Source organism: Aulonocara sp. 'chitande type north' Nkhata Bay, linkage group LG20, assembly GCF_057382095.1.
Source record: "Aulonocara sp. 'chitande type north' Nkhata Bay isolate Kocher_YH1m ecotype deep benthic linkage group LG20, A_spYH_male_GT1.1, whole genome shotgun sequence".
Classification (NCBI taxonomy): domain Eukaryota; kingdom Metazoa; phylum Chordata; class Actinopteri; order Cichliformes; family Cichlidae; genus Aulonocara; species Aulonocara sp. 'chitande type north' Nkhata Bay.
In genome coordinates, this window is record NC_141363.1 from 3,995,869 (window position 1) to 4,012,117 (window position 16,249).

The following is a 16,249-nucleotide window of genomic DNA, read 5'->3' on the forward strand; positions in this document are numbered from 1 at the left end:
TATGTGTGTACATAGATTGGTCCAGAATGGAAAGTCTAAAGCAAAAAGCCTGAGTGAGGTGGACATTTTCATCATGGTCTCCAAGGCCTCCTTTGCGACTTGCCATTTTCTGTCCCTCTCCTCCTTGTTGCGGTTTCCTGGGTCCTCACCCTCCAAACTCCATGGACCTTTCAATTAATCTTTAGGAAATGAAAAATAATAGCAATTAAACAAAAAACACTTGGGAGGTTTAATGTGTTTATTTTAATTTGTTTTTCACCTGTTGTACATGTAGTGGAAAATGATTCTTTGCACAAACTGACAATGCTGAAAAAGCCTGGAGGTTGTGTTCTTTTGCAGGAAAAAATTAATGCTTTCTGAATTAGGGTCATGATCAACTTGTAATGCTTTTTAAATCTTGCTTGAGTCAATATTTACTCTCTTAAAATGCCGCACGCGGTTACTTTATATATGGGTGTTGTGCATTTTAAGAGAGTAAATAACGAGGCTAAATGTCCTTTCGCTTCCAGATACTGTATTTTACACCAACACGATGTGTATGTAAGAATTTATTAGCGGTTTAAGTCGGGAAGCCTGTGCGTGGGAGTTCAAAACACAGACAGTGCGCATGCGTGTGACGTGAAGTAGCGAACGCTTTGATCGCCTGACTGTGACGTAAGCGAACGCTTTGACGTGCCCGTGACGTTACAGTCAACTGAGCCTATATATAGAACCCGCCAGGACTCACAATCTACTTAGCGTTAAGTAAATGAGATGTACAGACCGCGATCTTCGCACTCTAGAATCTTAGATTTTCAAAGTCCTTCAAATAATTTTACTGAAACAGAAACGTCCACAATGGCTGAATTTCAGACTACAGGCTCTATCCCCATTATTCCCGAGCATATTTTACCAGCTATAACCAAGTGTTTCGATCAGTTCTCCCAGGTACAATGGGGAATGATTGAACAGGGAATCTGGGACTCTGATCTCCAAGCATTACTGGCTGATATGATAATCGAAATCATTCAGATAGTTTCTAGCGGCATCCTGAAATCTGCACTTCCCACACTTCAGGAGTTAATGACAGACGAATTGTCCCAAACAGGTATCAGCATACCTGTGGCAAAAATAGCTCCGTCGCTGGGAGACTCTCTTTCAACCAGCATTGGCATCGCTCTTAACATCCCCCATGAAAACTGTCAGTCCAGTAAGAAGCTGACAAAACTGATTGAATTGGAGATCTCAGAAAAGGTCGACTCAGCTGTGACTCTACTCTTGAACAACCCGGATTTACGGTCAGATCCTGCCGTTTATGTCAGTGGAAAAATGACAACCACAAAAAACCTTCGACGCATGGTCTCTCACGCAGCCTCGTGTTTGGAAAAATGTGCAGGTAAGCTAAGCAGCCAGTGCATGTCAAAGGGCGGCGCAGCTAGTTCCCCTAGCCCGTCTAATTCAGAGAGTACTGAATCAAAGATCTCTGAGAAGGCAATGGTTGTTGAGGAGGTGAGCAGCGCTCTCACCAAATGGAGCACAGACACAGGAATCACAGAGGACAATAAGGATGAAAATGACATGACGCCTGTAGAGATAAAAGAAAGTGAAACTGGAGAGATGGCGGAAAGTCGTTCCAGCACCACAGGTGAAGTGATCGTGGCTGATGTTGTCAGTGCAATACTTGACACTCTGAAGTATTCGAATGCCGAAGATGACACAGAAATAGAGAAGTGCACAGATGCTGAGACAGCTGAAAGTCTCCAGCGTCCCAGCACGCCAGCAGAAATAGCTGCAGCTGACATTGTAATCACAATAATTGATAATCTGCAGTCTTTTGATGGTGAAGATGTCACATCTAGTGAGAAATGTGACTCACGCGAATCTGCTTTTAATGTGCAGTTAAATATCCAAAAGGTGAAAAACTTTTTCACGTCATGCATCCCATCCAGAAAAAGCAATGACCAAAAGCTGCACAAAGACCACTTCTGCGCTTTTGCCAAAAAGCAGTTTTACAAAATGATCAGAGAGATAAAACACCTGGTGAAGAAAAACAAAAGGTTCTTCATCTGTCTCCACGAACCGGTCAAGTCTCTTGATGATCAGAGAGCAGACTGTATGGACAGCTACAGTTCTTTTTGTAGCTATGTAAACACACCAGTGATGGATAGCATGTTTAAGAGTTCTTCCCCAGTTGATTATAACACCATCAAACCTGTTCTTGAACAAATGTTTAATAAATTAAACGGGCCAGAACATTTGAACCGTATCTGGAACCCCCTGGAAAAGATAAAGGAAATTGAGATGTTTTCCAGGGAGTTGACAGATAAAGTGTATGACCATCTCCAGTCAACTGAAAGATATGTACTCCCTGTGATGCTATCAGGAAAATGTCTTTCAGACTCTGTCATCTCTAGGTCTGCAGAGCCAACAGATGAGTTACCCTTTTCGCCCGAGGTCCTCTATGTGACTGTAGAAGACTCAGTGCAAAAGTTTTTGCAAAACACTCTTCTGTGGTTAGAGAATGATGCTTTGGATCAAACTGTTCAAAGTGACAAGATTTCTGGTGCCGTGGGAGACATCCAGGATGTGATTTTAAGAGCACTGACTCCAACAGAGCAAAAAGAAAATGACAGACTGTCTGAACCAGAGTCACGTCCAGATTGTCCTCCCAAAAATGAAACAGTCTCCTGCGTGAGTGTACTAGAGCAGGGCCCACCCCCAGAAAACAGCCCTGAGCCTGAACCAATCACTGAAGCTGGGCTTACAGAAGCTCAAAGTCAGCCATCAACCTCTGAAAACTTACAGGAGGAGTCTGAGAAAATTGTCAGAGACTTCAGTAACTGTCTGTTAGATGAGCTCCTGGAGAAATGTCTTTTCGACACAAACTGTCTGAATATAGAAAATTACGAAGCGATCACCAGGCGTCTTACAGATCTGCTTCTAGATAAGGTCAGAATCCCAGGATATCTGAGTGCTCTTAAAAATAACAAACAGCGGATGCTAAAGAAAATGAGTAAGGCCCTTATAAAGGAGCTTGACTCTGCAGATCAGTTTGTACATTCGGCTCTTACACCAGATGATTACACTTTTGATGAACTTTTTCTGGATCTCCTGGACATGATTATTGAGGTTGCTTTGGATCAAACTGTTCAAAGTGACAAGATTTCTGGTGCCGTGGGAGACATCCAGGATGTGATTTTAAGAGCACTGACTCCAACAGAGCAAAAAGAAAATGACAGACTGTCTGAACCAGAGTCACGTCCAGATTGTCCTCCCAAAAATGAAACAGTCTCCTGCGTGAGTGTACTAGAGCAGGGCCCACCCCCAGAAAACAGCCCTGAGCCTGAACCAATCACTGAAGCTGGGCTTACAGAAGCTCAAAGTCAGCCATCAACCTCTGAAAACTTACAGGAGGAGTCTGAGAAAATTGTCAGAGACTTCAGTAACTGTCTGTTAGATGAGCTCCTGGAGAAATGTCTTTTCGACACAAACTATCTGAATATAGAAAATTACGAAGCGATCACCAGGCGTCTTACAGATCTGCTTCTAGATAAGGTCAGAATCCCAGGATATCTGAGTGCTCTTAAAAATAACAAACGGCGGATGCTAAAGAAAATGAGTAAGGCCCTTATAAAGGAGCTTGACTCTGCAGATCAGTTTGTACATTCGGCTCTTACACCAGATGATTACACTTTTGATGAACTTTTTCTGGATCTCCTGGACATGATTATTGAGGTTGTACTCAATCCCCCACTGAAGTCTAAAATTACAAGGTTCTTTCGAGCAGTGGGAAAAGCTTTAATGAAGCCGTTTAGGAGCTGCTGTAGGGGCAGCAGCGATGACTAAAAGACCAGCTGCACCCCCCCCCCCCCCCCCACACACACACACACACACACACACACACTACAATGCTTCTTTAAAGATCTCGAAGCATTTAATCATTTATTCAAAAACAATGTAATTGGCCAACAGAAGTATATTTCATCTTGTCTCCCTATATTGTCTCTCCATCACCCCCAACCGGTCGCAGCAGATGGCCGCCCCCTCTTGAGCCTGGTTCTGCTGGAGGTTTCTTCCTGTTAAAAGGGAGTTTTTTCTCCCCACTGTCGCCTAGTGCTTGCTCAAAGGGGATCTTTTGATTGTTGGGTATTTTCCTGCTAATACTGTAGGGTTTTCACCTTACATTATAAAGCACCTTGAGGAGACTCTTGTTTTGCTGCGATGCTATATAATCTTAGATTTAACTGAATTTTAAAATCATCCATTATAGCATCAAAGTAAAACAAAATGAAATTTTAAGAAAATTGATTTACCATCAAATAAAACTCCTAATCTCAAACATATTCTGATTTTTCTTGTGTTTTATTGTGTTGTCAAGTATGAAAAAACAATGTTGCATTTGTGCACTCTGGTCATGAGTACTGGTATTGTATTAGAGCAGAATTTAGAGTAGAATTTGATAAAGGTGGTTTGGGTATGAGATGAACACAATTCATGAAACTATTAAATGTTGTTATTATAGACACTAAGTGAATATCTGTGGTAAGTTTAACAGTTTTCAGGGTTTTAGGCACATTTCTGCACATAGATTGGTCCAGAATGGAAAGTCTAAAGCAAAAAGCCTGAGTGAGGTGGACATTTTCATCATGGTCTCCAAGGCCTCCTTTGCGACTTGCCATTTTCTGTCCCTCTCCTCCTTGTTGCGGTTTCCTGGGTCCTCACCCTCCAAACTCCATGGACCTTTCAATTAATCTTTAGGAAATGAAAAATAATAGCAATTAAACAAAAAACACTTGGGAGGTTTAATGTGTTTATTTTAATTTGTTTTTCACCTGTTGTACATGTAGTGGAAAATGATTCTTTGCACAAACTGACAATGCTGAAAAAGCCTGGAGGTTGTGTTCTTTTGCAGGAAAAAATTAATGCTTTCTGAATTAGGGTCATGATCAACTTGTAATGCTTTTTAAATCTTGCTTGAGTCAATATTTACTCTCTTAAAATGCCGCACGCGGTTACTTTATATATGGGTGTTGTGCATTTTAAGAGAGTAAATAACGAGGCTAAATGTCCTTTCGCTTCCAGATACTGTATTTTACACCAACACGATGTGTATGTGTAACGGAGCGGAAAGGCTGATTTTATTTCCACAGTGTCGTTTTTTAAAGGAAGGAAACCTTCCTCCAAACGGACAGAGCAGTGGAGCCGCCAAGGGAAAGCACACGATTAAAAAACTGTATAATTAAAATATAATTTATTATATTTAAATAGTTAAAAATGCAAAATGAATTAAAACAACCTTGGCCAAGGGGTAACACAATAAAAAGCAATAAAACACAACATTAAAAGTCCAGTGGCATCCGCCACGATATAAAAGTCACAAAGAACTAAAAAAGTCCAGCGAAGTGATGTAAAAGGGAAACCCAGCGGAGTCCTCGCCTTCCTCCCCGCATTCCGCGTCCTGGTACGCTGAAGAAAGGGAGGGAGCGGCAGTCACTATTCTTTTCGGCAATTTTCATTCAATAAAAGGGGCTAAGTCGAAGACTTACCCCGGGTGGGCAGAGCTCTCAACTCCGCCCGCCGCTTCTTTAAAACTGCAAGTCGGCACCAGCTGTCTCGCCGCCTCTGCTCTCCCGCAGTGCACAAGCTGGGCTCTCGTTACTACTGCCGTCCGCCTGTTCGCTCCGCGTCCCTAGTCGCTGGTGCTGTCCGTCCTTTCCTAACGCCCAGCTCCACCAGCCCCTTCGGCTTGCAGGCGCTGCCGCCTGGCATCACTTACTCCTGGCCGTCTCTCAAGCCTCTCGGTCGAACCCCTTCCTTTGGTCTGCCAGGCCCTCTTATTGGCCTCTCTGGGATCTCTCGCAGGTGTGATCAGTTTATTATCAGGTAGGGGCGGAGTCTTTCCAGGACAAGTCATCAAATAAATACCATTAAAACATGCAGTAAAACTCATAAAAATAAGCCAGTGTACAATATTAAAATATTAAAAAGGTAAAACACAGCAAAACATGCATAGTAGAAAAACTTAGATAACTTGTCCCTTTCCACCCTGTGACATCTGTAAGAATTTATTAGCGGTTTAAGTCGGGAAGCCTGTGCGTGGGAGTTCAAAACACATACAGTGCGCATGCGTGTGACGTGAAGTAGCGAACGCTTTGATCGCCTGACTGTGACGTAAGCGAACGCTTTGACGTGCCCGTGACGTTACAGTCAACTGAGCCTATATATAGAACCCGCCAGGACTCACAATCTACTTAGCGTTAAGTAAATGAGATGTACAGACCGCGATCTTCGCACTCTAGAATCTTAGATTTTCAAAGTCCTTCAAATAATTTTACTGAAACAGAAACGTCCACAATGGCTGAATTTCAGACTACAGGCTCTATCCCCATTATTCCCGAGCATATTTTACCAGCTATAACCAAGTGTTTCGATCAGTTCTCCCAGGTACAATGGGGAATGATTGAACAGGGAATCTGGGACTCTGATCTCCAAGCATTACTGGCTGATATGATAATCGAAATCATTCAGATAGTTTCTAGCGGCATCCTGAAATCTGCACTTCCCACACTTCAGGAGTTAATGACAGACGAATTGTCCCAAACAGGTATCAGCATACCTGTGGCAAAAATAGCTCCGTCGCTGGGAGACTCTCTTTCAACCAGCATTGGCATCGCTCTTAACATCCCCCATGAAAACTGTCAGTCCAGTAAGAAGCTGACAAAACTGATTGAATTGGAGATCTCAGAAAAGGTCGACTCAGCTGTGACTCTACTCTTGAACAACCCGGATTTACGGTCAGATCCTGCCGTTTATGTCAGTGGAAAAATGACAACCACAAAAAACCTTCGACGCATGGTCTCTCACGCAGCCTCGTGTTTGGAAAAATGTGCAGGTAAGCTAAGCAGCCAGTGCATGTCAAAGGGCGGCGCAGCTAGTTCCCCTAGCCCGTCTAATTCAGAGAGTACTGAATCAAAGATCTCTGAGAAGGCAATGGTTGTTGAGGAGGTGAGCAGCGCTCTCACCAAATGGAGCACAGACACAGGAATCACAGAGGACAATAAGGATGAAAATGACATGACGCCTGTAGAGATAAAAGAAAGTGAAACTGGAGAGATGGCGGAAAGTCGTTCCAGCACCACAGGTGAAGTGATCGTGGCTGATGTTGTCAGTGCAATACTTGACACTCTGAAGTATTCGAATGCCGAAGATGACACAGAAATAGAGAAGTGCACAGATGCTGAGACAGCTGAAAGTCTCCAGCGTCCCAGCACGCCAGCAGAAATAGCTGCAGCTGACATTGTAATCACAATAATTGATAATCTGCAGTCTTTTGATGGTGAAGATGTCACATCTAGTGAGAAATGTGACTCACGCGAATCTGCTTTTAATGTGCAGTTAAATATCCAAAAGGTGAAAAACTTTTTCACGTCATGCATCCCATCCAGAAAAAGCAATGACCAAAAGCTGCACAAAGACCACTTCTGCGCTTTTGCCAAAAAGCAGTTTTACAAAATGATCAGAGAGATAAAACACCTGGTGAAGAAAAACAAAAGGTTCTTCATCTGTCTCCACGAACCGGTCAAGTCTCTTGATGATCAGAGAGCAGATTGTATGGACAGCTACAGTTCTTTTTGTAGCTATGTAAACACACCAGTGATGGATAGCATGTTTAAGAGTTCTTCCCCAGTTGATTATAACACCATCAAACCTGTTCTTGAACAAATGTTTAATAAATTAAACGGGCCAGAACATTTGAACCGTATCTGGAACCCCCTGGAAAAGATAAAGGAAATTGAGATGTTTTCCAGGGAGTTGACAGATAAAGTGTATGACCATCTCCAGTCAACTGAAAGATATGTACTCCCTGTGATGCTATCAGGAAAATGTCTTTCAGACTCTGTCATCTCTAGGTCTGCAGAGCCAACAGATGAGTTACCCTTTTCGCCCGAGGTCCTCTATGTGACTGTAGAAGACTCAGTGCAAAAGTTTTTGCAAAACACTCTTCTGTGGTTAGAGAATGATGCTTTGGATCAAACTGTTCAAAGTGACAAGATTTCTGGTGCCGTGGGAGACATCCAGGATGTGATTTTAAGAGCACTGACTCCAACAGAGCAAAAAGAAAATGACAGACTGTCTGAACCAGAGTCACGTCCAGATTGTCCTCCCAAAAATGAAACAGTCTCCTGCGTGAGTGTACTAGAGCAGGGCCCACCCCCAGAAAACAGCCCTGAGCCTGAACCAATCACTGAAGCTGGGCTTACAGAAGCTCAAAGTCAGCCATCAACCTCTGAAAACTTACAGGAGGAGTCTGAGAAAATTGTCAGAGACTTCAGTAACTGTCTGTTAGATGAGCTCCTGGAGAAATGTCTTTTCGACACAAACTGTCTGAATATAGAAAATTACGAAGCGATCACCAGGCGTCTTACAGATCTGCTTCTAGATAAGGTCAGAATCCCAGGATATCTGAGTGCTCTTAAAAATAACAAACAGCGGATGCTAAAGAAAATGAGTAAGGCCCTTATAAAGGAGCTTGACTCTGCAGATCAGTTTGTACATTCGGCTCTTACACCAGATGATTACACTTTTGATGAACTTTTTCTGGATCTCCTGGACATGATTATTGAGGTTGCTTTGGATCAAACTGTTCAAAGTGACAAGATTTCTGGTGCCGTGGGAGACATCCAGGATGTGATTTTAAGAGCACTGACTCCAACAGAGCAAAAAGAAAATGACAGACTGTCTGAACCAGAGTCACGTCCAGATTGTCCTCCCAAAAATGAAACAGTCTCCTGCGTGAGTGTACTAGAGCAGGGCCCACCCCCAGAAAACAGCCCTGAGCCTGAACCAATCACTGAAGCTGGGCTTACAGAAGCTCAAAGTCAGCCATCAACCTCTGAAAACTTACAGGAGGAGTCTGAGAAAATTGTCAGAGACTTCAGTAACTGTCTGTTAGATGAGCTCCTGGAGAAATGTCTTTTCGACACAAACTATCTGAATATAGAAAATTACGAAGCGATCACCAGGCGTCTTACAGATCTGCTTCTAGATAAGGTCAGAATCCCAGGATATCTGAGTGCTCTTAAAAATAACAAACGGCGGATGCTAAAGAAAATGAGTAAGGCCCTTATAAAGGAGCTTGACTCTGCAGATCAGTTTGTACATTCGGCTCTTACACCAGATGATTACACTTTTGATGAACTTTTTCTGGATCTCCTGGACATGATTATTGAGGTTGTACTCAATCCCCCACTGAAGTCTAAAATTACAAGGTTCTTTCGAGCAGTGGGAAAAGCTTTAATGAAGCCGTTTAGGAGCTGCTGTAGGGGCAGCAGCGATGACTAAAAGACCAGCTGCACCCCCCCCCACACACACACACACACACACACACACACTACAATGCTTCTTTAAAGATCTCGAAGCATTTAATAATTTATTCAAAAACAATGTAATTGGCCAACAGAAGTATATTTCATCTTGTCTCCCTATATTGTCTCTCCATCACCCCCAACCGGTCGCAGCAGATGGCCGCCCCCTCTTGAGCCTGGTTCTGCTGGAGGTTTCTTCCTGTTAAAAGGGAGTTTTTTCTCCCCACTGTCGCCTAGTGCTTGCTCAAAGGGGATCTTTTGATTGTTGGGTATTTTCCTGCTAATACTGTAGGGTTTTCACCTTACATTATAAAGCACCTTGAGGAGACTCTTGTTTTGCTGCGATGCTATATAATCTTAGATTTAACTGAATTTTAAAATCATCCATTATAGCATCAAAGTAAAACAAAATGAAATTTTAAGAAAATTGATTTACCATCAAATAAAAATCCTAATCTCAAACATATTCTGATTTTTCTTGTGTTTTATTGTGTTGTCAAGTATGAAAAAACAATGTTGCATTTGTGCACTCTGGTCATGAGTACTGGTATTGTATTAGAGCAGAATTTAGAGTAGAATTTGATAAAGGTGGTTTGGGTATGAGATGAACACAATTCATGAAACTATTAAATGTTGTTATTATAGACACTAAGTGAATATCTGTGGTAAGTTTAACAGTTTTCAGGGTTTTAGGCACATTTCTGCACATAGATTGGTCCAGAATGGAAAGTCTAAAGCAAAAAGCCTGAGTGAGGTGGACATTTTCATCATGGTCTCCAAGGCCTCCTTTGCGACTTGCCATTTTCTGTCCCTCTCCTCCTTGTTGCGGTTTCCTGGGTCCTCACCCTCCAAACTCCATGGACCTTTCAATTAATCTTTAGGAAATGAAAAATAATAGCAATTAAACAAAAAACACTTGGGAGGTTTAATGTGTTTATTTTAATTTGTTTTTCACCTGTTGTACATGTAGTGGAAAATGATTCTTTGCACAAACTGACAATGCTGAAAAAGCCTGGAGGTTGTGTTCTTTTGCAGGAAAAAATTAATGCTTTCTGAATTAGGGTCATGATCAACTTGTAATGCTTTTTAAATCTTGCTTGAGTCAATATTTACTCTCTTAAAATGCCGCACGCGGTTACTTTATATATGGGTGTTGTGCATTTTAAGAGAGTAAATAACGAGGCTAAATGTCCTTTCGCTTCCAGATACTGTATTTTACACCAACACGATGTGTATGTGTAACGGAGCGGAAAGGCTGATTTTATTTCCACAGTGTCGTTTTTTAAAGGAAGGAAACCTTCCTCCAAACGGACAGAGCAGTGGAGCCGCCAAGGGAAAGCACACGATTAAAAAACTGTATAATTAAAATATAATTTATTATATTTAAATAGTTAAAAATGCAAAATGAATTAAAACAACCTTGGCCAAGGGGTAACACAATAAAAAGCAATAAAACACAACATTAAAAGTCCAGTGGCATCCGCCACGATATAAAAGTCACAAAGAACTAAAAAAGTCCAGCGAAGTGATGTAAAAGGGAAACCCAGCGGAGTCCTCGCCTTCCTCCCCGCATTCCGCGTCCTGGTACGCTGAAGAAAGGGAGGGAGCGGCAGTCACTATTCTTTTCGGCAATTTTCATTCAATAAAAGGGGCTAAGTCGAAGACTTACCCCGGGTGGGCAGAGCTCTCAACTCCGCCCGCCGCTTCTTTAAAACTGCAAGTCGGCACCAGCTGTCTCGCCGCCTCTGCTCTCCCGCAGTGCACAAGCTGGGCTCTCGTTACTACTGCCGTCCGCCTGTTCGCTCCGCGTCCCTAGTCGCTGGTGCTGTCCGTCCTTTCCTAACGCCCAGCTCCACCAGCCCCTTCGGCTTGCAGGCGCTGCCGCCTGGCATCACTTACTCCTGGCCGTCTCTCAAGCCTCTCGGTCGAACCCCTTCCTTTGGTCTGCCAGGCCCTCTTATTGGCCTCTCTGGGATCTCTCGCAGGTGTGATCAGTTTATTATCAGGTAGGGGCGGAGTCTTTCCAGGACAAGTCATCAAATAAATACCATTAAAACATGCAGTAAAACTCATAAAAATAAGCCAGTGTACAATATTAAAATATTAAAAAGGTAAAACACAGCAAAACATGCATAGTAGAAAAACTTAGATAACTTGTCCCTTTCCACCCTGTGACATCTGTAAGAATTTATTAGCGGTTTAAGTCGGGAAGCCTGTGCGTGGGAGTTCAAAACACATACAGTGCGCATGCGTGTGACGTGAAGTAGCGAACGCTTTGATCGCCTGACTGTGACGTAAGCGAACGCTTTGACGTGCCCGTGACGTTACAGTCAACTGAGCCTATATATAGAACCCGCCAGGACTCACAATCTACTTAGCGTTAAGTAAATGAGATGTACAGACCGCGATCTTCGCACTCTAGAATCTTAGATTTTCAAAGTCCTTCAAATAATTTTACTGAAACAGAAACGTCCACAATGGCTGAATTTCAGACTACAGGCTCTATCCCCATTATTCCCGAGCATATTTTACCAGCTATAACCAAGTGTTTCGATCAGTTCTCCCAGGTACAATGGGGAATGATTGAACAGGGAATCTGGGACTCTGATCTCCAAGCATTACTGGCTGATATGATAATCGAAATCATTCAGATAGTTTCTAGCGGCATCCTGAAATCTGCACTTCCCACACTTCAGGAGTTAATGACAGACGAATTGTCCCAAACAGGTATCAGCATACCTGTGGCAAAAATAGCTCCGTCGCTGGGAGACTCTCTTTCAACCAGCATTGGCATCGCTCTTAACATCCCCCATGAAAACTGTCAGTCCAGTAAGAAGCTGACAAAACTGATTGAATTGGAGATCTCAGAAAAGGTCGACTCAGCTGTGACTCTACTCTTGAACAACCCGGATTTACGGTCAGATCCTGCCGTTTATGTCAGTGGAAAAATGACAACCACAAAAAACCTTCGACGCATGGTCTCTCACGCAGCCTCGTGTTTGGAAAAATGTGCAGGTAAGCTAAGCAGCCAGTGCATGTCAAAGGGCGGCGCAGCTAGTTCCCCTAGCCCGTCTAATTCAGAGAGTACTGAATCAAAGATCTCTGAGAAGGCAATGGTTGTTGAGGAGGTGAGCAGCGCTCTCACCAAATGGAGCACAGACACAGGAATCACAGAGGACAATAAGGATGAAAATGACATGACGCCTGTAGAGATAAAAGAAAGTGAAACTGGAGAGATGGCGGAAAGTCGTTCCAGCACCACAGGTGAAGTGATCGTGGCTGATGTTGTCAGTGCAATACTTGACACTCTGAAGTATTCGAATGCCGAAGATGACACAGAAATAGAGAAGTGCACAGATGCTGAGACAGCTGAAAGTCTCCAGCGTCCCAGCACGCCAGCAGAAATAGCTGCAGCTGACATTGTAATCACAATAATTGATAATCTGCAGTCTTTTGATGGTGAAGATGTCACATCTAGTGAGAAATGTGACTCACGCGAATCTGCTTTTAATGTGCAGTTAAATATCCAAAAGGTGAAAAACTTTTTCACGTCATGCATCCCATCCAGAAAAAGCAATGACCAAAAGCTGCACAAAGACCACTTCTGCGCTTTTGCCAAAAAGCAGTTTTACAAAATGATCAGAGAGATAAAACACCTGGTGAAGAAAAACAAAAGGTTCTTCATCTGTCTCCACGAACCGGTCAAGTCTCTTGATGATCAGAGAGCAGATTGTATGGACAGCTACAGTTCTTTTTGTAGCTATGTAAACACACCAGTGATGGATAGCATGTTTAAGAGTTCTTCCCCAGTTGATTATAACACCATCAAACCTGTTCTTGAACAAATGTTTAATAAATTAAACGGGCCAGAACATTTGAACCGTATCTGGAACCCCCTGGAAAAGATAAAGGAAATTGAGATGTTTTCCAGGGAGTTGACAGATAAAGTGTATGACCATCTCCAGTCAACTGAAAGATATGTACTCCCTGTGATGCTATCAGGAAAATGTCTTTCAGACTCTGTCATCTCTAGGTCTGCAGAGCCAACAGATGAGTTACCCTTTTCGCCCGAGGTCCTCTATGTGACTGTAGAAGACTCAGTGCAAAAGTTTTTGCAAAACACTCTTCTGTGGTTAGAGAATGATGCTTTGGATCAAACTGTTCAAAGTGACAAGATTTCTGGTGCCGTGGGAGACATCCAGGATGTGATTTTAAGAGCACTGACTCCAACAGAGCAAAAAGAAAATGACAGACTGTCTGAACCAGAGTCACGTCCAGATTGTCCTCCCAAAAATGAAACAGTCTCCTGCGTGAGTGTACTAGAGCAGGGCCCACCCCCAGAAAACAGCCCTGAGCCTGAACCAATCACTGAAGCTGGGCTTACAGAAGCTCAAAGTCAGCCATCAACCTCTGAAAACTTACAGGAGGAGTCTGAGAAAATTGTCAGAGACTTCAGTAACTGTCTGTTAGATGAGCTCCTGGAGAAATGTCTTTTCGACACAAACTGTCTGAATATAGAAAATTACGAAGCGATCACCAGGCGTCTTACAGATCTGCTTCTAGATAAGGTCAGAATCCCAGGATATCTGAGTGCTCTTAAAAATAACAAACAGCGGATGCTAAAGAAAATGAGTAAGGCCCTTATAAAGGAGCTTGACTCTGCAGATCAGTTTGTACATTCGGCTCTTACACCAGATGATTACACTTTTGATGAACTTTTTCTGGATCTCCTGGACATGATTATTGAGGTTGCTTTGGATCAAACTGTTCAAAGTGACAAGATTTCTGGTGCCGTGGGAGACATCCAGGATGTGATTTTAAGAGCACTGACTCCAACAGAGCAAAAAGAAAATGACAGACTGTCTGAACCAGAGTCACGTCCAGATTGTCCTCCCAAAAATGAAACAGTCTCCTGCGTGAGTGTACTAGAGCAGGGCCCACCCCCAGAAAACAGCCCTGAGCCTGAACCAATCACTGAAGCTGGGCTTACAGAAGCTCAAAGTCAGCCATCAACCTCTGAAAACTTACAGGAGGAGTCTGAGAAAATTGTCAGAGACTTCAGTAACTGTCTGTTAGATGAGCTCCTGGAGAAATGTCTTTTCGACACAAACTATCTGAATATAGAAAATTACGAAGCGATCACCAGGCGTCTTACAGATCTGCTTCTAGATAAGGTCAGAATCCCAGGATATCTGAGTGCTCTTAAAAATAACAAACGGCGGATGCTAAAGAAAATGAGTAAGGCCCTTATAAAGGAGCTTGACTCTGCAGATCAGTTTGTACATTCGGCTCTTACACCAGATGATTACACTTTTGATGAACTTTTTCTGGATCTCCTGGACATGATTATTGAGGTTGTACTCAATCCCCCACTGAAGTCTAAAATTACAAGGTTCTTTCGAGCAGTGGGAAAAGCTTTAATGAAGCCGTTTAGGAGCTGCTGTAGGGGCAGCAGCGATGACTAAAAGACCAGCTGCACCCCCCCCCCCCACACACACACACACACACACACACACTACAATGCTTCTTTAAAGATCTCGAAGCATTTAATAATTTATTCAAAAACAATGTAATTGGCCAACAGAAGTATATTTCATCTTGTCTCCCTATATTGTCTCTCCATCACCCCCAACCGGTCGCAGCAGATGGCCGCCCCCTCTTGAGCCTGGTTCTGCTGGAGGTTTCTTCCTGTTAAAAGGGAGTTTTTTCTCCCCACTGTCGCCTAGTGCTTGCTCAAAGGGGATCTTTTGATTGTTGGGTATTTTCCTGCTAATACTGTAGGGTTTTCACCTTACATTATAAAGCACCTTGAGGAGACTCTTGTTTTGCTGCGATGCTATATAATCTTAGATTTAACTGAATTTTAAAATCATCCATTATAGCATCAAAGTAAAACAAAATGAAATTTTAAGAAAATTGATTTACCATCAAATAAAAATCCTAATCTCAAACATATTCTGATTTTTCTTGTGTTTTATTGTGTTGTCAAGTATGAAAAAACAATGTTGCATTTGTGCACTCTGGTCATGAGTACTGGTATTGTATTAGAGCAGAATTTAGAGTAGAATTTGATAAAGGTGGTTTGGGTATGAGATGAACACAATTCATGAAACTATTAAATGTTGTTATTATAGACACTAAGTGAATATCTGTGGTAAGTTTAACAGTTTTCAGGGTTTTAGGCACATTTCTGCACATAGATTGGTCCAGAATGGAAAGTCTAAAGCAAAAAGCCTGAGTGAGGTGGACATTTTCATCATGGTCTCCAAGGCCTCCTTTGCGACTTGCCATTTTCTGTCCCTCTCCTCCTTGTTGCGGTTTCCTGGGTCCTCACCCTCCAAACTCCATGGACCTTTCAATTAATCTTTAGGAAATGAAAAATAATAGCAATTAAACAAAAAACACTTGGGAGGTTTAATGTGTTTATTTTAATTTGTTTTTCACCTGTTGTACATGTAGTGGAAAATGATTCTTTGCACAAACTGACAATGCTGAAAAAGCCTGGAGGTTGTGTTCTTTTGCAGGAAAAAATTAATGCTTTCTGAATTAGGGTCATGATCAACTTGTAATGCTTTTTAAATCTTGCTTGAGTCAATATTTACTCTCTTAAAATGCCGCACGCGGTTACTTTATATATGGGTGTTGTGCATTTTAAGAGAGTAAATAACGAGGCTAAATGTCCTTTCGCTTCCAGATACTGTATTTTACACCAACACGATGTGTATGTGTAACGGAGCGGAAAGGCTGATTTTATTTCCACAGTGTCGTTTTTTAAAGGAAGGAAACCTTCCTCCAAACGGACAGAGCAGTGGAGCCGCCAAGGGAAAGCACACGATTAAAAAACTGTATAATTAAAATATAATTTATTATATTTAAATAGTTAAAAATGCAAAATGAATTAAAAC

General features: G+C 42.4%; 3 protein-coding genes across 3 annotated transcripts; all 3 read left to right on the forward strand.

The window, feature by feature from the left end:
- The first annotated feature begins 49 nt into the window (after nucleotides 1-49).
- On the forward strand, nucleotides 50-4,322 carry LOC147304899 (uncharacterized). The gene has a single exon (XM_086277899.1). It carries the CDS (start codon nucleotides 754-756, stop codon nucleotides 3,823-3,825), a length of 3,072 nt encoding a protein of 1,023 aa, XP_086134025.1. The 5' UTR covers nucleotides 50-753; the 3' UTR covers nucleotides 3,826-4,322.
- A 1,868-nt stretch (nucleotides 4,323-6,190) lies between these two features.
- Nucleotides 6,191-9,810, forward strand: LOC147304900 (uncharacterized). The gene has a single exon (XM_086277356.1). The coding sequence runs from the start codon at nucleotides 6,250-6,252 to the stop codon at nucleotides 9,319-9,321; it is 3,072 nt and encodes a 1,023-aa protein (XP_086133482.1). The 5' UTR covers nucleotides 6,191-6,249; the 3' UTR covers nucleotides 9,322-9,810.
- A 1,868-nt stretch (nucleotides 9,811-11,678) lies between these two features.
- On the forward strand, nucleotides 11,679-15,299 carry LOC147304901 (uncharacterized). The gene has a single exon (XM_086277354.1). The coding sequence runs from the start codon at nucleotides 11,738-11,740 to the stop codon at nucleotides 14,807-14,809; it is 3,072 nt and encodes a 1,023-aa protein (XP_086133480.1). The 5' UTR covers nucleotides 11,679-11,737; the 3' UTR covers nucleotides 14,810-15,299.
- Nucleotides 15,300-16,249: the final 950 nt, after the last annotated feature.

Bases quoted from the DNA above. Each gene is read 5' to 3' on its own strand.
- LOC147304900 (XM_086277356.1), top strand. From the start codon at position 6,250: ATGTACAGACCGCGATCTTCGCACTCTAGAATCTTAGATTTTCAAAGT.
- LOC147304901 (XM_086277354.1), top strand. From the start codon at position 11,738: ATGTACAGACCGCGATCTTCGCACTCTAGAATCTTAGATTTTCAAAGT.
- LOC147304899 (XM_086277899.1), top strand. From the start codon at position 754: ATGTACAGACCGCGATCTTCGCACTCTAGAATCTTAGATTTTCAAAGT.